The sequence below is a fragment of the Larimichthys crocea genome, chromosome XVI, assembly GCF_000972845.2.
Source record: "Larimichthys crocea isolate SSNF chromosome XVI, L_crocea_2.0, whole genome shotgun sequence".
In the NCBI taxonomy this organism is placed as follows: Eukaryota; Metazoa; Chordata; class Actinopteri; family Sciaenidae; genus Larimichthys; species Larimichthys crocea.
In genome coordinates this window covers 9,362,763-9,383,663 of record NC_040026.1, presented here as the reverse complement: position 1 = coordinate 9,383,663, position 20,901 = coordinate 9,362,763, and the positions used below count along the sequence as shown (strand labels likewise).

Here is a 20,901-nt window from a genome sequence, read left to right as displayed (position 1 = left end):
CGAACTCCATGGTGCCGGGCAGTGAGTGCATGGTCCAGTACAGGACGTCGGGCCCTTAGGCCACCCTCATAAAGTCTGTTTCTGATTGTTTGGTGAGAGACATTTACACCAGTGGCCTCCTGGAGGTGATTTTGTAGGGCTCTGGCAGTGCTCATCCTGTTCCTCCTTGCACAAAGGAGCAGATACTGGTCCTGCTGATGGGTTAAGGACCTTCTACGGCCCTGTCCAGGTCTCCTAGATTAACTGACCATCTCCTGTGTACAGTACTTGTTGTTAATTTCATTAACACCAAAACAGATGAAAATGATAAACAATGCCCCCAGCTACTTACCTAACCAGATCAATATCCCAGAAGTTGAACAGATTTGATGCTATACTCTGATTAAAAAGTGTTTCTTTAATTTTTTTGAGCAGTGTATAAGTGAATGTTCCTGCCTGACTCATACACAACTACAGTACATCCAATTAAATGCAAATGAGGCAACGTCTGCTCACTCAGAGAGGGCGAGTGGTGGGTGACTGGATGGAAATTCTAATAATTATATATTTGAGAAGAAACTTGTGGGTGAAAATGGAGCATATCAAAGAGAAAAAAACAAGATAGGTGGAAAAACAAATTATGAAAATTGCACATTTGTGGAAGTAATTTATTTCAAACCTGCTACGTGTGCACTGGAAGGAAAACAAACCGGAAGGCAAACATTGGAGAGAAGGCTTTTAAAATCATGACCTGGGGATGCAGATGATACACTGTTTACCCCCCATTGTTTTCTGTGATATCTTCTGCTGTAGACCAAGAATATCTGCTGCATGTACACAGACAGTCGTGTTAGTTTTGAATGCTGCTGCTGATCTGTGACAATACAAGTCATAAATTATCTTCCCCTTCTTATAAATTGTGGATATACGGTATATACAACATAGAAATGAAATTGATTTTCAAGTGTTTTGAGGAGTGTTACATCAATTTATTTTCAGTTTCATTTTATTTAAGAGTCACTATTTTTGGGGGTGTAATCTTAAGACACTTTTCTCCTTCTGCTTTTTGTTGAAAACTTTCTACATGAACTGTACCATTTTACACAAAATACAGAAGTTTACAATAAAATACATATTTAACATTACACAACATCTTTCTAGGGGGGGGCTTTTTATTTACTTTAAAAGCTACAAAAAAAATGCTGGTTTTCCATCTAGTTTTGAATTTTTAAAAAAAGTATTTGAACATGCTGTAAAACAAATCCGATTGTATATAGTTAATTTTGCTTGACAGATGATGAATATTAATAAATGACAATATTGAGAAATTAGAACAGAAGAAAATGACACTGAGAAAGAAAATCTCCTCACCATGTCGCTTAAAGCAAACAGGCGGAGATGCTGTGCACAACAGCAGACGAGAGAAGGCAAGGTTACAAGGCAAGTGGCACATTGTTTATATTTTTTATACGTTTAAACGTATTAGAATGTATTTCATGGCACTTTGTATTGGCAATTTTAGGATTCTTTTCAAATTAAGCTGGGAACAATCAAAAATATTTAGATTTTTGCTCTGATCCCAGCTAGTTTCTGTATTTCTATAATAACAACTTATCATTTCAGAATGGTGATAACTCCCCCCTGCAGGATACTAACATCATATCCATAGTACACTTATGGCTGCAGCAGAGATAGCTGTACTTTCCCTCTAATAAATGAGGAATAAGCTGATCACATAACACACTTTAAAAAAAAGGCACAGCGGAGGTTTCTGAGCCACTAAGAACAAAACAACAACAACAAAACAAAAAAAACACAAGTGAAACATAAAATAGCTCTGATTTTGTTAACACCAAGCAGTCGCTCATTTCTAAAAACTAACACTCATTCAAGAAATTACTTTGACATCAGTCTTTCACATCCCTTTTTCTAATTTCTAAACCAAGAAAATGTAAACAGTTTGCTTTAAGTAAGCATACGACAAAAGTGGTTACAAAACACTCATCACAAGTTAGCCAAAGACATTCACATTTAAAAAGACAATCAAGCCCTTGAGTGACAAGAGTCTAAAAAATGGACTATTACAGCATGTAGCAGGAAAACAAAGCAGGAAGTCGAGCACTTTCAAGAGGAAATGTGAGCTTAACAAATATTATCTTGGTTATAAAGTCTGTTGTTAAGTACCGGCTGAGGATGGGATGAAGGTCATTAAATCGAAAGAGCTTCCTGCATAAATCAAAAGCATGGTTGTTTAAATTTAAAGGCTTTTTCCACAGTAACATAAACAAGTCAACAAAAATGACCATTTAGGACTCAAGTATTTAAAACACAAAATGCTCCCTTTTATCATCTTTTCCATTTAAAAGTAGTAACCAGCACTGTTCACAGACAAAGGTTGCACACTGACCTTTACAAAAATATGTTATCTTTAAATTTAACTCATGGGTTGCCTGATTTGATGTCACACACTGGATGCAACCACACTCCTAACAGACAATTATGAGTCACTTCATCAGTAATCTCACATAGAGAAGGACACTTGTGGTGGTATTTGTTTGAAACAACCACACATCAGTTATGTACAGGTCAAATTAAGGTCTGATTACCCCCCATCTCTCTCTCTTGCTCTCTCTGAAGTCCTCCGACACACACACACACAACACACACACACACACACACACACACACACACACACACACACACACACACACACACACAAACACACACACACACACACACACACACACACACACACACACACACACACACAGATGCAGGCGCAGCAATTTCAAAGCCTGGATTATAGATCTGACAGTCCCTCTGCGTGTTCACTCAGCTCCATGGTGTAATAGTCCAGAGGACGCCTGAACAGAGAACAGAGACAACAACATGAAGAAATGTGCAAATACACAAGCTTTAATACTTTTAAACATTGCAATTACGCTAATGCAGGCATGTCAGCCGCCCACTGTATGACTTGACTGTGAAGTGCAATAAATTGCCATTACTACTCATACTTAAGTGGACTGAGGCCCATTGTTAAAATTGCACTTATTTTTCGCAAGATTGAGGCTGTAAATCAACTCTCCTGTAAGTGATTTATTGTGAATATTTTCAGAATTAACTTTTTAAAAGTTAAATAAAAGAAACAGAAAGAATTGGAGTTGTCATTACTTATAAAAGCAAGAGAGGGAATATCTGCTACGATACTGTCAAAGACACAAAAAACGGTTGAAAAGCAGTGCTTTCATACAACAGTCCATTAACAGTAATATGCGGCAACAGATTTGGTTTGTTATATATATATATTTGTCTCTGCCAACACAAATCTTCCCTGGGACTGCACGGTTGTCAAGCCACATATAAACACTTCCTGAGCATCAGCTTGCAAGTGACTTTGTGTTGGTCTACATGTTACCACAGGCCAGCTGCTTTCTGTCGTGTATGAGTTGGTCCCTTTGATGGAAATATCAGTATTTTTCTCTTCTTGCCTTTAATCAAACACGTTTAAAGGTCCAGTGTGTAGGGTTTAGTGGCATCTAGCAATGGAACTGCTCATTTTTTCATTTTATTTTTGCCATTTTCTATTAACTGAGCCCTGGACACACTGGACCTTTAATCTCTTCCACACCTTACAAAAAGCAGCAATATGTTCATCTTTGCGGTGCAAAGTTTGTTACAATCTAAGATAAATGATGACGATGTTAATGTAACCTTAATGTCATTATTGTCAACAGTTATCTGTCAGGCGGAGTACATGTTGTTAAAAAGTCCCACTGCTGTTGTGCTCTATATCAGCACTCATTAACTCTTGTCCAATCAAAATACTTGGTTGTAGCAAACTGTTGTATAAAAGGTTTGTATGCAATAGTTTTACTTGAGTTTCCAGTCACTCACATTCAAAGTGTAGGAGTAAGTCGTTGATAAAGTTCTATTATTTGCCTTTTTGATTGCCCCCCACTCTGCCTTAACTGCTACCACTACTTCAGGCTGTGATTAGCTGCATCACCCAGAATGCCTTTCAGTCATGAACTTTCTGTATTTATTTATGAGTTTCACGCACAGGTGAAGAGAGTGATAGGAATTAACATGAAGGAGTTTTTCCAACAAAGAAGAAGTGAGAGTAAGATACTATGGTCAGTGGACTTCCTCCCTTCATGCCTTTTCTACGTTTGTGTAAAATGTTAAGACAAGAAAAAAGGTCTCGCTCTAAAAACCTGACATTTACTGCTGACATTTCACACTTCAGGAAAATATCGTGCGATTCATCAAGACTGAAACTGGGTCAGAAAGGATAAAAAAAAAAAATCAATGTTTAAAGAAATATAAAGAATTGAAGCTTAATTCCAGGGTGACGGCCTGAAGGTCACTGCCACATATCTCCCTAATCTCAATGCCCTCTCTTGTTGAGCTTTAACAATAAGAAACAAAAATCAATAAGAAACAATAAATCAAAAATGAAGCAGCAGAGGCTGTGATATTCTGACCTTTAGTGTCTGATATTTGTCAAGCTTTAAAGACACTGATGCTATATTTCTAATGATGCAACTCTCTTCCTACCTGATAATTGCATTACATTGTTTTACATGCTTATTTTGCTTTTATTTGCACAAAACCTATAAGAAGATCAAAACCACTCTCATATCTGTATGGTAAATATAAAGCTCCAACCAGCAGCAGGTAAGCCTAGGTTCGCATCAAGACTGGAAACAGCTAGCCTGGCTCTGACGATAGGGAACAAATCTACCAGCATCTCTAATACTCCTAATAATCCTAATCTGTGTCTCTATTTGACATGATGTATCTTGCTTTTTTTAATCTGGACAAAAAACAAAGTGTAAAAATGCCAAATCAAGGTCGTATTTTATGGTCAGGACTGGCAATGTCCTGGAGTCACAACTGGTTGCTGGGCAACTAGTCAGACAACAAAAAACAATACAACAACAATAAAATGCACATTACATAACATCTTAATAAGTGACCTTTAGCCAGATACAGCTACAGACTTTGTGCTGAGTTAGGTTAGTTATCTGCTGGCTTTAACTTCACATTTACCATGCAGACAACAAGAGCATTACCTAAAATGTCAGACTTTTCCTTAACAATATGAATCAGCATGGAGACGGTTAGCATAAAGCCTAGAAACAGGTAGTCTGGCTCTGAGAGGGGTAAAAAAATCTACCAGCATTTCCAGGTTATAAGATGCTATAAATGTTGTTAGACAGAGTCGGGCTAGCCCCTGCTTTCATTCTTTATGCTGAGTAATTTTATTACATAAAACATTAGGGTTCTCAACCAACTCCCAGCAACCAAAGTGTTAATTACATTATACTGTATACTGTACACTTTTATGCTTAGCCCTCTATAGGGCACTCATTGAAAAACAAACTTTTAAATTTTTTAACCCTGGAGTATTATTGGTGGATAATATTTTTCTTTTTTGACTTTTTTTGTGTCAGTGTGTTTTAGGCTGCAAATCAAATTCAAAGAAGTACCAGATATGATCACTTGCCCACCTAGGGTAAAAAAAAAAAAAATAATTATAAAATAAAATAACAAAATAAAAAAAAAATAATAATAATAATAATAACATGTGTCCAAGTTTAAAATCTATCATCAATACCACCACAGGGTGCTACTTTTTCATTTGCTCCTCTAAGAATTCAGCCTGTTCCAAGTCCAGAGAAAAACATCATAGAAATTGAGTGGTACGTGACTTCTCTTTATATAACCAAAGTATTTTAATATAAAAAGGGACCACGGAGAAATAAAGGCAGTGGTCTATGAAACAAAAGAAGCACATCTTCAGTGTCAGACTCCAAACAATGAAGCTAAATGAGCTTTTCTGACTCTTGATTGCACACGTTTTGCTTTTAAATATTCTATTCGCAACACTCGAAAATAAGTACCACAAGTCAAAGGGTTAAACAAATGTTAATGATCTGGCCTTGTGAAGATTTCGTGCCTCTTTGCACACATCCAGCAAAAAGGAGAAGTAAAAAAAAGAATAATCCAATTAAGACTCCTCACCTCTTCCTGTAGAAATATGTGAACAAAGCAGCTCCAAGTCCGAGCAGCAGGAGCACCACTACAATTAGTCCTATCTGTAACCCCAGAGCAGACGCTAGGAAAGACACAAACAAAATCTCAGTTACACTTCCAGAATAAATGAAGGTTTAAACAAAACATGGCGTTTCAAACATCCTGATGCAACTGATTTACAGTAGTTTCCTTCCTTCTTTCTCATGTCAGGAGGTCTCTGCAAAATATACCTTATGAAGTCAATGCTTCAGAATCCTTTCAGCTGAACAGTAAGCACACACTATTATTACTTCATGTAGCAGACTCACAGGGCGATAAGTATGGTAGAAATTCAGATTTTCTCATCTACAGCTAAGGCTTAATGCTTTGGTTTTGTCTTCCATGCTTCCTGTTTCATTCTACCCCAGACATGCTCAATGATGTTCATGTCTGCCAGTCCTGAAGCACCTTGATCTTCTTCGCCTTGAGGACGTTTGATGTAGAGATGGACGTATGCAATGGAGCACCATCCTGCTGCAAAATTTTACCCCTTTTATGGTTGGGAATGTAAGAGGTAGCTAATACGTCTTGATATTTTAGGCTATTGATATTGCCTTCCACCCTGCGAATCTCTCGCACATCCACATACTGGATTATGATTATTCCGCCACCAAACCTAACTGTTTTCTGGGTGAATCTCGGATCCATGCGGGCTCCAGTAGGTCTCCTGCAATATTTGCGGCGGCTGTGATGTAATTCAACTAAAGATTCATCTGAGAAATCCACCTTCTTCCACTTTTCCAGCATCCATCCTTTTAGCAGGCTGTGGGCCTTGGCAAATGCCACATGTTTTTTTAATTGCTTTTTGTTTAGTGCTGGTTTCTGGGCACTGAATCGACCATGAAGGCCATTTCGAGACAGAATTCTACAAACTGTTCTGTCAGCCACCAAAACATTATTTCAAAAGCTGTTGGGATTGAAATTAGCCATTTCTTGTAAAAAAAAAGAAAAAAAAAAAAAGATTAGAAATATATTTGAGGGGCACTTAAGGTCAACTTGTACCCAAGCGACAAGACTTTTGTCAGGGAGTGTAGTTTCCTTTCTTCTTTCTCATGTCAGGAGGTCTCTGCAAAATATACCTTATGGGATGAAGTCAATGCTTCAGGATCCTTTCGGCTGTAAGCACACACTATTATTACTTCATGTAGCAGACTCACAGGGCGATAAGTATGGTAGAAATTCTGATTTTCTCTTCTACAGCTAAGGCTTGAATTATGGGTGCCTGAAAAAGTTTTGCCCCATTACATGTTCGCTTTCTGGTATTAGTCACATAGTTCACCTTTAGATGGCTTTAATGTCCTCCAAATGCTTTGTTTGTGTATGACGGTCTTTTGAAGCATATTGGACACTCAGACACTTTTGTTATTTTGGCTGTTTACCTACATATCTATGGTCTATGTTGAAGGAAATGTAGAGAACAGCGGGCATTTCCACATATTCTGGAGCTTTCCGGTCATCCAGTCATACTAGCAGGAGCTAATACGAGAGATACAGAACATCTTTGGTGATGGATCGCTCTGGTGCAAGACAAATATCTACAAGCAGCCAATAAGTAAGAAAACTGTAACACGGAAATGTTTCCTGACAGACTGGCTGGATAGATATTGTTATTTTACTCACCCCTTATTTTGTTACCAAGACAACATGTCTATATGAAATCTAGAATATAAGCTTGCCATGCTTAATTTTCTTAATTGTGCTTTGGATTTTCACATATTTGAGTATCTTCTTGAAGCGATGATGGCTGTGACGCCTATAGCATTTTATAAAATAGGCGTTTCTTGAGAAGCTGGTGTTAAAAGTAGCGAAGAAGGTGCTTACCTGCGCTTGTATAACGGTCCGTGGTTGGAGTGGAGCAGACGTCTCCCTGAGCAGATGAAGGATTCATGTGTGATGTCTGGATGATGAGGGCCTTCTGATGGTCCGACAGCGCATGGATGTTACCCCACACTCGCAGCCACCCAGACCCACAGGAAAAGTTGGCTCCTTGAACATGTGCAGGCAGACGTACGTTTAATTATACTAAAGATTAAAGTGTTCAGGATGCTTAGAGCATAAATTATGATTTTAGATTATATTATTTAGTGTACTGCATCCCTCAGGATGTGATAATGACAAAGGCACACCTGAGCCTGTCTATATCTAAATCATCAGTGCTGCACATCTCCAGAGAGTTGCTTTTCTTTTCATGACTCTGGTAAGGCAATGCATTTTCAGAAATCTGTGCTGTAGTGTGAGCTGTGTTCAAGTGAATTGCACCTTCTTCACACCACTTCACTCTCAGTAAAAATAAACCTGCACTCAGATGAAAATGGTGTGTCCCCTGCTGCACTTTGTAGCCACCATCGTGTTGATTGTTAAGAATTAAGTTTTACCCCCAGAGCTGATAAAGTTAGTGGTCTATAATCTTTTCTTTCTGTTTCATGCAAATCCTTTGAACGAAGACACAATTCTTCAAAGTTCAGAGATAAAACTTGCATTGGAAAAAAATCAGCCAGCTGTAACGTTTTCAATTTATACAGAGTGAAAGTGCCTCACCTTGCAGATACAAAGCAGAAATGCCACAGTGACATCTCTGCTCCAGATAGTCGGCCACCTCTGCGACCCTCTTCCCCTGGATTAGACCACTGCAGTCTGAGACAAACAGAGAAAACGATGTAAGGCGTATTTACTCTGTGGTGACCTTTCAAAAAAAATTCAGACATAAAAGTTCCAAGGTCCAGTTTCATGAATTCCCACATTAAGAAAAAATTGTTCACCTTAACTGGGCAGTTGACACATAAGATACAGACAGGACACATGGGTTTTTGTACATGAATGTATTTAAGTCAAATCAGGTCAATTTTACTCGTATTGCCCAAATTCACAAATCAAAAGTTGTGACCTTTACAATACCTGCAACGCCCTCCACCATTAGACCAGATTTCATTCAGATTTTATACATTTTAGTTGCATTAAGTTATGATGACTTACTTCCTGACTGCTCCTGCCAGTCTCTGGACAGGGGTCCGAGGCAAAGGTCAATGTGACTTGAGAAGGCAGAGCTCGGACAGAGGTTGGTGCTGTGAGGCGTCGGAGAGGAACTCGTCCAGGAGGAGGGGCTCCTTACCTCACAGCATGAACACCGGCTCAGCGAAACAGGACCATCTTCCACTGACCTGCACATACACGCAACATTAACAGTCACACACACAGTAAGTCTTCCTAGAACAACAAAAATGCTTCCCACTCAACTACCACCTTGTATGAATACATCGGAGTCTGTATCACAAAGTCTGACTCATTAAAGCTAATTTTGATGACCCTGGATGATGAGTGTCATGTGTCTGGTTTTAAAGTGCCTCAGTTCGAAAAAGAAAGAGATAAACGCCGTGCAGAATCAACAATGAGCAAACTACTAGAATTAAGGGCTTGATTAATGTTTGATTTTACTTAGACTTTCTTTTTTTTATATTTTTGCAATCATCATCATCTCTGTAAAAAGACCATAATGACAAAACTGCCTTGTGTTCTCCTGAGCTGCAGTGATGGAATATCAGTGTTGCTGTTAATGGGCTACACTGAGCCAATCTGTCAGAAATTCAGGGTTTCCCCCCAGGAAATTGCCTGGCAGAGTCGATTATGACTGATTGAACTGTTAACATCCAACAATTTCCACCTGGAGAAGAAAAAAAAAAACAAACACTCACTGACTCAGCTTCGTACTGCTTTCTACTGTATGTTTTCATTATAGTTAAGTCTGTTCACTTCTTATGATATTAATGGACGCACACTGAGGTCATATCGGCTTCTATAAAAAGGAACCAGGTCACTAATCCTTGCTAAACACTTTCTTAAATGGCTAATAATGATGGATTGTCAAGAGTTTTATTGAATTTCATTAATGTCAGAATCCTGTCAGACATTTTCCTCATTAACTCGACAGTAGGCGGACTGCTTTGACTTGCTGTGATCCGTTCTTCTTAAGCCTCACCGGCTCTAGTTAGCAGTGCAGCCATGGTAACATCACCATGGTAATCTTTCCATGTTAAAAGATAACCATCCTTGGCGATAAAAAACGGAGCAGGAGACAACGCCTTTGTTGGTAACCCAGTTAAATTAAGTCCACAAGACCTTAAATGACTTTAGATTTTTAAGACTTTTTCTTGATATTTATGCTGTTGGACTTTTTCTGTGTTTACCTGAGAGCTGGGATCACTTGTCTCCCTCTGGTGGTGGACAGAGAGGAGAGCAGCTGCTGGTTTTCACTGAATACAAGCACATCTCTTAGACTGGAGTTGGTCAGAGCGGTGCCAGCTCTACAGAAGCTGAACAGGTCATAGCACAGGACTACCGCTCCTCGCACTGGCACTGTGGAGCCTTCAGGGAAAGTCTGATCTATGCAGGACAGACAGGAGGTGAAGGAGTATAGTGAGAGGTGGTGGGAATAAGTACTAAACAGGAACAACTTTCAGTTTGTTTCATTTCCAACAGTGTTTCCTCCCTAAACAACAAGGTCCCCTGCTGCCCTCACCTGCCCCAGATACATTTCCAACAATGTAAAAGCCATCATGGTCAATAGATCCGGTTAGAGGGACCGCAATTACGGTCCTGCTGCGCTCCTGGTCAAACACAGTAAGCACCAGGCCCCGCAGGTTTGTCATGGGGGGGCCGTGCAGCTCCACAAATGCCCTCTGCTGGCTGTGATTGGTCCAATGGCCACTGGCTACCTCACTGATGACCACACCCTCAGGGGGTGGATGTGGGCGAGGACAGATGTTTTCCCTCAGAGGGGTGGGTGTAGCCACCTGTAGGGATTGAAGCAGATTTCATACAATCATGATTTCAACAGCTTTAGAAATGTCACATTTTGTTTAGATGAAAAAAAAAAATACAAAAGCTAGCCAAATATTTATGAATAATTCAACATGGTATCTCCACTGGTTGCCTTGCAGTCTTGTGGTGACAACAGTTAGTTTGTGTACAAAGTGTTTTAGAGGTGCTAGTAGGTGGAATATGAGATCTTTGCACATGGTCATCTCTGATCATCCAATCTTTATGCTAAGCTAATCAGTTGCTTTATGTAGCTTCATATTTAGATAAATGACAGTTTTAATGAGCATTTTTTGTCTCTGTTTGTAAAGCAGAGTGTGTATTAGCCTCTGAGGTGACTCATTTTTAATTTAATTTAATTTGAACATTGATATTTAATATTCCAATTGAAATGATTTGTTTTCATTCAATATTAACAGTCTACAAGCGCAACAGACTGAAGTAGTCTGCCTTGAAATCCACCAGAGGGTGCTCCACTATCAGCTTCATCATGCATCAGACCTATTTCATGCCCTGTCGATCAGCAAACTGAGTTAGTAATGTTATGTTGTTTGCTACGAAAATGGAGGGCACTGGCAAACAAAGGTGTCCTGAGCAGACAGTCACAACACTAAGGCATTTGAGAGGCAGTGTGTGGAAGTATTTTGGGTTGATGGCAAAATAACTGAGAAAAATAATTCTAATTTATTTGAATGAATTATTTCAAATGAGTTCAAACATTTGAAACTAGCCAAGATGTTTCAGTCTGGCCTGTAAATTCTTTGCTGATTGTACTCACTGAAAAAGCAGACAGGTCAAAGGGGTAAAGCCCTCCACAGCGGCTGAGGGCCTCATCACCAGGCAGAACCTCAGGATCCTCCAGCAGAGGCAGTTGTCCCGGGGTCAGAGCTTTACTCAGCTCTTGCGCTTCTTTATCTGATCCTCTCTGCCGGTACACAACTGCATCCAGCAGGCCTTTGGTGGGGATCCCCCTTTGCGTGGCTGATGGCGGGCCAAAAGGACTGCGATAGAGTGCCACAGCATCTGGTCCATTCTGGATGGTATTGGGGGGCAGGCGGAGTGATGGAGCTGGCACCAATCTGTCACTGCCCAGCAGAAAGTAGCCCTTAGAGGTGGTGAAGTGTCCACTTAGACTGATCTCCCTGTAGGGTTTGCTGTTGCGTGCGCTGAACAGCAGGATCCAGATGCCCTGCAGGGAAACACGACGTCCCGACGGGTGCCAAAGCTCGATGTACTCGCCATCCTCAGCTGCCCCAGGTGTATCGGTGTTCAGCTCATTGATCAGGAAGTCGCTGTTTCCCCAGGGTGGGAGGTGAGGCGGGGAATCTGTACCTCCTGGGATCACTAAAGCATAAAAGAACATATTAATAAGCTGCTGTTAGAGGAATAGTTTTACTTGACTTCACTTCGGTTCTTGTCTGAAATTAGCAAACAACATATAACATGTTAAATAAAGAGCTTTACAGATGCTGGTAGGCAGATTTTGCCATCTTACAGTCTGTGCTGAGCTAAGATAACTAGCTGCAGCTTAATATTTGATATAAGCAAGTGGGCATTTAACATTCTTCCCAAAAGGAACCCATTCTTAACATATAAACAGTGATTATAGCTAATTTAAGCACACATAATATATGTGGAGTATGCTTTAAGGTTTTTACCTCCACATGGTACTTTTAAAAAATATTTTGCAATGTTTTTTTTCTCTAAACTTTATATTTACTGAGTCTAGTGCAACTAAGACGGCTGTAAGAAACTGGTGTGCCATTTTCAAGGCATCAAGGTCATTGTGCAGAACAATGAAGTCCTCAGAAGCCCATAGGTACAGTATGACACACTATACATCACATCAGCAGTACACTGAGCACACTGTAACTACTTGCTGCCTGGGTGAGGCGAGTGTTGCAGACGGCCTTGATCACCTCAAGTTTTTCCTCAAATGAGAGAAATGAATTACACAAAATAATAAAATGGAAAAGAGACACATTAGACAAGACCTGACTTTTTATTCTTTTGTCATATTCTTTGTAATGTTTGTAAGAGCAAAGGTTACCTTGTAAATTCTGAAGTCGACAACTTCTGAACAGATAAACTGGATGGTGACATTTAAACCTGAATGGATGTTTAAAAGAACCGGTGTGTAAGATTTAGTGGCACCTAGAGGTGTCGTTGCTCATTGCAACCTCTTCCACTCATCCTCCTGTTGCATGTGTAAAGGAGAAACTACGGGGGCTCCACAACGCACGAAAAAAAAATGAAAACAATAAAATATAAATACAAGAGAAATAGCATGGGCTTTTTTACTGCTATATATGTGGAGACCCTTTTTGTTGCTGCCCCCTAACAGAGATGCTGAAACTCAAAGGATAATTTAAGCTGGGTCTTATTCGTGTATATTCTATAATGATATGACAAGACTGCAAACGTGGCGGCATTACTACAACATTCCTTAGTCCAAAGGAGCAAGAAATGAGCAGTCACATGACATATAAACAGTGTAGCTAGATTATCTAAACCAATTTATTTGGAGGTAAAATCTAAAGTGAGCATGTCCAAAGAGTTGTCAATAGTCTCTCACTGCGTGGGAAAACTGTGTTCGTGAACATTTGGGTTAAATGGATCTTTGTGTTAGTTCAGGTGTCAGGTGGAGCTCAGTATTATTGGCTTATTGATGCATCTGACCAATAGCATCCAATCACATTCATGCCAGTGTAATAGGGGGGCTTTATTTAGTCAGTTCTCTCATTCCAGCACTGCTTCCTGCTGCAGCTCCCTCCACCTCGCCAACCTCCTACTTATGTGACAGAAGGGTTGGTGTTGTTGATTCCTACGAAATCTGCCTTTCTGACGTGTCGCTCACTTAAGAGTCTTGGTTCAGCTAATCTGCAGGTTAATTTTCAGGATGATGTTACTTTATCTTAATAATCATATTTTGCTGCTAAGAAAAACTACAGTTTGTAACCTTATTCATGTTGCTTATTTTTCACTGTCACTTTTTGACATATCTGGCTGCAGGCTACATTATTTAACATTTTGCTTATCATCTGTTCCAGGAACAGGAAAATAATCTGCATGGTAAACCGCAGACTTCCCTCAACTTCAATTTTTGTCAAAGCACAAATCTTTAACGCACACTGACGATATCTTTTATTTCTTTTAATAGTGTTTCCTTCTTGAAACGACATCCCCCACCAACCTTGTATTCTTTAATCTATAATAACTGTTAAAGTGATGTTGCTTTATACTCAAGTTCCTCCGCTGGTTAATGATAAAACTCAGCATTCAGCAAGTTCATTTCCAGCAGCTGAATTATGAATCTCTCTCTCACTCATCCTAACTTTCTCACAGCCAAACATTGTCTTGCTCTCACACGTTGTTAACTCACTGCCATGACTTAATGATCTTGTTCCCACACATCATTAAGTCATGGGCACACATAATATTCTGCTTTACAAATGTGATTACAGACAGACAGTCAGTCTCTTGACTGTCTAAATCTCATCCAGCATCAGTTTTCCATGCATGCTGTCACATCTTTTTACGTTTTTCACATTGTCTGTCTTTAAAATAATATGATGCATAGCAACATGCATAAAAATAAAACAGACTTATTTATTTCTAATATAATACAGATTTCAAAACACAATCTGTGAAACTAATAGCAGGATCATAACTTCTTTTGACAAACTTATATGTTTTAATATTTGGCTGGATTATAAGTGAGTGGCATAACATGTCAGAATTTTACACATATAAAAGTGTCACTGATATTAATATTTGCTGATAAAATATGAGGGTCTTAAGCATCCAATCAATCGCATAATGTCTGGATCAGGAGGGACTTACAAATGCCTGTCAATCAAATATGTGTGACCTATTCCTTTCCTTACTACCTCTAAATGGCAGTGAGAAAGCAGCAGCAGAGCAAGGAAAGGCCACAGGCCTGTTTAGCCTCACTTCCAGACTGCCCAAGGACTGTGCAGATCAGCTGTCTGAGGTTGTTCTGTACATTTTCAATTTCAAGTCTGGCGAGAGTTCAGTCTGGTGGAAAACCTAATTTGTGGTTCCAGTAGCAAAAACTGTGCACCCCAGGGAGCCCAACCACTTCAGACCAGTTGCTGTAACTTCCCACCATAAGTATGGAGAGTTGGTGAGCTCAAAATTGGACCCCCTGAAATTCATCTACCAACCAGGCATTAAGAACGAGTCATCTACCTACAGCATAGATCCCTATCATGCCTTGAGAACATTGGAAGCACTGTGAGGAAGCTATAAGTAGCTGGAGCAGACTGCCATCCAGCTGCATGGACCATCAACTCCCTCACCAACAGACCACAGTATGTCAGGCTTCGTCAGCTGACTGTGTGTCTGGTGTGGTAGTTTGCAGCACAGGGTACAGCTCTCTCTCCTTTTCTTTTGACCCTGTACAGACTTCAGACATAACACAAGCAACTGTCACCTCCAGAAGTTCTCTCTTTTTATAAACCGAAGGTAAAGAACAGGAATAATTGGTGTTCATCACAGACTTTGTCGACTGGCGTGAGCTCAACCACATCCACATAAATGGCAGCAAGACAAAAGAGATGATGATAGACCGAAGACCACACCGGTGAACATCGGTGAGTTGCTCCCCTCAATAATAAACTGGACTGATCGGACAACACAGACACCCTGTACAAAAAGACCCAAAGTTGTTTTTAGTTGCTTGGAGACTTGCTGAGGATCATTGGAGTGTGCAGGACTAAAAAAAATGTCATAACACTGTGGTGGCATCTGCAATACTCTACACACGGGGGGAGGTTGAAGCATCGGGAGGGGCAGAAAATGACTTTATAAACTGGTCAAGAGGGCCAGCTCTGTCCTCTGGACTCCATAGAGGAAGTGGGGGAGAAGAGGATGTTAGCCAAGCTGACGTCAATCATGAACAACACCTCTCACCCCCTGCATGAGACTGTGAGGGCCTTAAATAACTCCTCCAGCAATGGATTGCTACTTCCAGCACAGATCTTATTTTATTTTTCTATTTTCTAGTATATTTTATTCTGGATTTTTTTCTACTTTGGGAGTATTTTTTGTTTACCTGCTGTAGTAAGTGACTTTCTGTGGTGTGGTATCAATAAAGTCTATCTTGTCTTATCTGTTGCTGTCAATCCCTTGAGTTAAGTTACATACATACACACATAAGTTCAATACAAAGTCATGAAGCACATTCATTCAAGCACTCACCAATACTGTGAGGGCAGCTCTTTGGCCAGGGGCACTGGTTGGGCTGTCCTGGAGTTTGTGGGGCCTCCCAGAAGACACCAGGATCTCTGGCCCAGGTGGCCACACCACAGCGACTCAGATAGAAGCCCCCCTCTCTCAAACTGACAATATAATGAAACAGTTGACATCTTACAGAAGTTACTCTTATTTTGAAAGGTTATAACATTACATTACATCACATTAAATGTTAATGTTGGGTGATGCATGCATATTTTGCAGTGGGCAAACAAAGCATTACACCATCATGCTGTACAATGAAATAGCCTTTAAGAAGAAACTTATTTTAATAGTCTCTAACCATCCTAGCAGTGTGACTTCAGGGATCCAGGGTCAGTTGGTGCACACTGAGATAACTCAACAACTACTGGATGAAATGCCATAATGACATTTAGTACAGACAGTTCCGGTTCCTTGAAGATGAACTGTACTGACTTTAATGACTCCTGACTTTTCTACCATCACCAACAGGTTGACATTTTTGGCTTTGAGGAAATGTCTATAAGTCACAACTATAACATGGATTGCCATGGAATTCAGTACACATATCCATGGTGGCAAAAAGAAGAATTTTTAATGAGTTCTGGTGACGCCCTTTCTTTTTCTCCAGCACCATCATCAGGTTAGAATTTGTCTTGTACTTTGTGTGTACTGCTAACTTGCAAATCTTAGCACACTAAAATCTTAAACTAAAAGGTGGTGAACAAGCATTAAAGCTGCTAATCTTCAGCATATTATCACCCAGCCATCATGAGCATGTAGCATGTTAACATTAGTAGTTTTCTCAAAGCACCAACAAGCACAGAGCAGCTGGAGCGGCTGAAAACTGTTAGTCTTGTTCCATAAGGCTCTCTTTTTTTTTTAAGCAGAGAGGTGTTAATTAAAGTTGCTGGTCAAAAGTAAACGTTGTTCTGCAAATATCTATTCAAGTGACTTTGAGTCAGTGTGAGTGAGAGCCTACACAGCGATGACGCACGACAACAGTATCAGCAAAGAGGAACAGTGGTCACAAGTTGACCCTTTCCCTCACTGAGTGAAACACATTTAACAGAGTGGGTTTCACAACACTTTAACAGTGGCTCTTGAACATTACTAACACATTTAAGGGACACATCTAAAACACATCATGAGGTTAAACAAACTGGTTTTGATTCTTTCTAAATCTGTCCTGGGTTGTTTTTTTTTACTTTTTAAGTTAAATGAGTGAGTGTCTTGCCTGTTGCTGAGTTGGTAAGACTGTCTGCCTGGGATGAGAGTCTCTGTGAGGTTGGCACTGGGCTTGTTTCCGGGTCCAGCAAACACAAATGCATCTAGAGGCTGTATCTGGCTCAGTGGACTGCCCACAGGGAAGTCTGTGGCTCTGCCACTGTAAATAGCCACTGCCCCTGACTCATCTCCTGTGAAGAAAACATAACAGGAACAACGAATTTATAAGTAAACGAAAGTAAGGGAATGAAAAAAAATGCGATGTACTGAAGCTTTTCAAAGCTTCCACGTGTGAACGTTTGGGTGAACTGCATTATTCAGAGCAAGATCATGGCTGCACACACTGACCTTTCATGTAGTTCTTGTCTATGATCGTGGAGATCAAACCATTCCTGGTGGTGGTAACACCCACGTCCACACTCACACTGACCCTGTCTGTTTTCCCATCCAACACGACCAGCACCAGAGGACCTGCAGCTGGAGCCTCTGTTAGCTCCACAAATCCGTCCACCTGGCCTCCCCCTAGCTTCAGCTCAGTGATGACAGGGATGATTGTTGGTCCGGCAGGTGGGGTGCAGTTATTCCTCTGACCCGGGGAGGGCGAGGCCACCTGAAAGCCCCAGCGATCTTCAGAAAGCAGGCACCTCTCGATTGACTCATCCCCCTCGAGGGCCGTTTCATCCTCGACGAAGGCTGGTTCTCCTGGTGTCAGAGTTTCAGCGAGGAACTCTGCGCCCCCAGTACGGCGAGTCATGTACACTACGGCATCCACCAGCCCATGGGCTGTGACGTTCATCTTCTCGCTGTAGCGTGCAGCAGATGTGTGGTAGAGGACGATAGCGTCTGGGCCGTTCTGGACAGTGTTGGGAGGCAGGAGAATGGCCGGTTTGGGCAGCATGTCCACAGAGCCCACGAGAAAGAACCCTCTGTCATCTGTGTTCTGGCCTTTAAGGTCCAAGACCTTGTAGGCTATATTTCCATTCCCATTATAGAACACAAGGGTATAGCCATCGAGGGAAGCGCGTTGTCCACTGGTGTGATACAGCTCCACAAACTCAGTGGTGTCCAGCCTCGGGTTGTCAGCGTTGACTTCACTAATGATGAGGCAGGGGTCACCGCTGACCACCACAACCACCACCACCACCAGGCAGAGACAGGCCAAAGTGACCATGATTTACAGCTTCTCTGCAAGAAAGAAGAGCACCAGTTGCATTCAGAAGAATTAAGTGAATGTCAACACTGGACACAGAATCTAAGCCACAGAAAAGATGTGACTCACAGTAACTGTGATCAAATCTTATGTTTACTACTTTGCAGACCAGACTCCCTAGAGGAGAAACCCCATAATATCATGAATGAGTCTTCTATGAGTCTATTTTTTGTTCATGGTGACACTGGGAATGCACGTCTTCTGCATGAGTCATTTAAATGTTGCGAAACACACACTGGCAAGCAGATGGAAACTTTGCATGAAACGGTGAAATGCTTTAGCTGTGAATAAATCGGATTAAGTGAATGCACAAATAATCCACAACAAATTGCAGCCGTGCGTTTTTTTTACACAAGTTAAACATATGATTTACCACTTCACAACTAAAATCACTAGATGTTTAAAAAAAAAAGTCTTAAAGTGGGTACATTAGTTTGCACGACAGTCATTCTCTTGTTAAACACAGAAAAAGACGTTTTGTGTTTTTTTTTTTTTTAAGATGAAGAAAGAGTTAAATTCTGCCCTGAAATTATCTCCCATCTCACGACAGCTATTCCGGTCACGGTTAGGCTGCTTGCATGCATCTTTCCGTCGAGAAAGAAAAAAAAAAAAAAAAAACGCTGTCAATCTGCTTTCTATCAGTGCCACACAAGGTCCTAAAAATCCCTTCGTGACTTACTGTGTTTTCTTTGCTCCTTGTCGGATCAGGTGTTGCTTGTTTCGCCCGTGCAAACCTCTTTCTGTCGGATGCAAAATCGTCCACCAGTCGGATCTGATTTTGGTAAAGTTTGTTTTCTGCCCTCCGCCGCTCCCTTCATTCACAAAGCAGCACTTTCTCCCCCCGGACTGTGGGCGGTCAGACTGACTGAGGGGGATGATGCCTGCCAGGGAGGCTCTCTCTCTCTCTCTCTCTCTCTCTCTCTCTCTCTCTCTCTTTTTTTTTTTCTCAGTACACCATTCAGACACCCACAGCTGAAGATAAAACACCAGTACAATCAACGTAATGCTTGCAGAATAAGAAAGGCTGGTAAAAAAGTGTGCATGTTGCCACCATGCAACATTCATTTTTATGTTGTAAAACTGTGGTATTTTTTTTTTTTTTAGACTTAAACAATACCAAGGCCTGCCCTGAGTTCATCTCAAGAAGCCTTATAAAAGACCTGAAGGGGGCCCCTGACCCCACTTTGTAGAAAAGAGGAGAGCGGGTTCAATGACAGCAGAAGCTCCGCCCACCATCAGGTTAGCTGGGACCACACAATTTATTTAAGTTTATTGTAATTTATTTTATTTTTTTGTAATTTCATCATTTCATGAATAAAGTACATCTTATCTTATCCTTTGCTGTAAAAAATGTATTAGTAACTATTTTGTTAAATTGTATTGTAACCTTTTGAGTTGAGTTACATACATACAAGTTCAATACAGAGTCATGAAGCACATTTATTAAAACACTCACCAATACTGTGAGGGTAGATCTTTGGCCAGGGGCCACTGGTTGGGCTGTCCTGGAGTTTGCCGGGCCTCCCAGAAGACACCAGGATCTCTGGCCCAGGTGGCCACACCACAGCGCCTCAAACTGACAAAATAATGAAATAGTTAACATCTTAAAGAATTAACCTTTATTTTGAAAGGTTATAATATTACAAATGGTTAATGTGTTGATGTGATACGTGTATTTTTTGTAGTGGGCAAACAGAATTACACCATCACACTCTCCAATGAAACAGTCTTTAGGAAGAAACTCATTTTAATAGTCTCTAACCATCCTAGCAGTGTGACTCCAGGGGATTTTTTAATTTAATTATTTATATTAAGTAAGCTTTCAGCTGTACTGAGATCAACAATTTACAATCATCAGGATCATCAGGATTTAGCGTCTTGTAACAATAACTCTATTTGTGTCTGTAAATGCATCAGAATCTAGAGTCTGTGTGTGTGTATTAACATTGCACAGCACTGTAAGTTTCTGTAAGGATATTGCAGTATATATAACGATACCAAAATAAAAATCAAGTTCATTAATGTCAGCATAAACTCACTGTAGATGGTGCAGGAGTGCCGCTTGAAGATATTCTAGTGATATTTCATTAGTGCATTTCACAATTATTAATAACTTTATAACTTTACTTCATGTAGCACCAATAAAAACAGAGTTAAAAAAAGCTAAAGCAAAAACGGGATACTGGAGTAAGGTTAAAACAAGCAGACAAAAACACAGTAGCAGGAAGTCAGTCATGATGACAGATAAGGACAGTGAAACAGCTTAATAGTTCAGCTTAGCAGCTATCTAAATATATTGTAAATATCAACTGGCTAATCAGAGTTCACTGACTTTTCAGGGCTACTAACAAATT

The 20,901-nt window shown here is 40.4% G+C and overlaps 1 protein-coding gene across 1 annotated transcript; it reads right to left on the bottom strand.

The window, feature by feature from the left end:
• Window positions 1-633: 633 nt before the first annotated feature.
• si:ch211-183d21.1 (uncharacterized) lies at window positions 634-19,472 on the bottom strand. The gene is made up of 12 exons (XM_010731771.3): window positions 19,227-19,472; window positions 17,686-18,522; window positions 17,348-17,528; window positions 16,096-16,235; window positions 11,651-12,216; window positions 10,574-10,847; window positions 10,242-10,437; window positions 9,034-9,218; window positions 8,599-8,694; window positions 7,882-8,046; window positions 6,010-6,103; window positions 634-2,843 (listed from the first exon to the last, which is right to left on the bottom strand). The coding sequence occupies exons 2-12, from the start codon at window positions 18,506-18,508 to the stop codon at window positions 2,780-2,782; spliced, it is 2,784 nt and encodes a 927-aa protein (XP_010730073.2). The 5' UTR covers window positions 18,509-18,522; window positions 19,227-19,472; the 3' UTR covers window positions 634-2,779.
• Window positions 19,473-20,901: the final 1,429 nt, after the last annotated feature.

Bases quoted from the DNA above. Each gene is read 5' to 3' on its own strand.
- si:ch211-183d21.1 (XM_010731771.3), bottom strand. From the start codon at position 18,508: ATGGTCACTTTGGCCTGTCTCTGCCTGGTGGTGGTGGTGGTTGTGGTG. The intron at 17,529-17,685 runs GTCAGTGTGTGC...TTTTCTTCACAG, and splicing joins AGACAAGAACTACATGAAAG to GAGATGAGTCAGGGGCAGTG. The intron at 9,219-10,241 runs GTAAACACAGAA...GTGTATGTGCAG, and splicing joins CAAGTGATCCCAGCTCTCAG to GTCAGTGGAAGATGGTCCTG.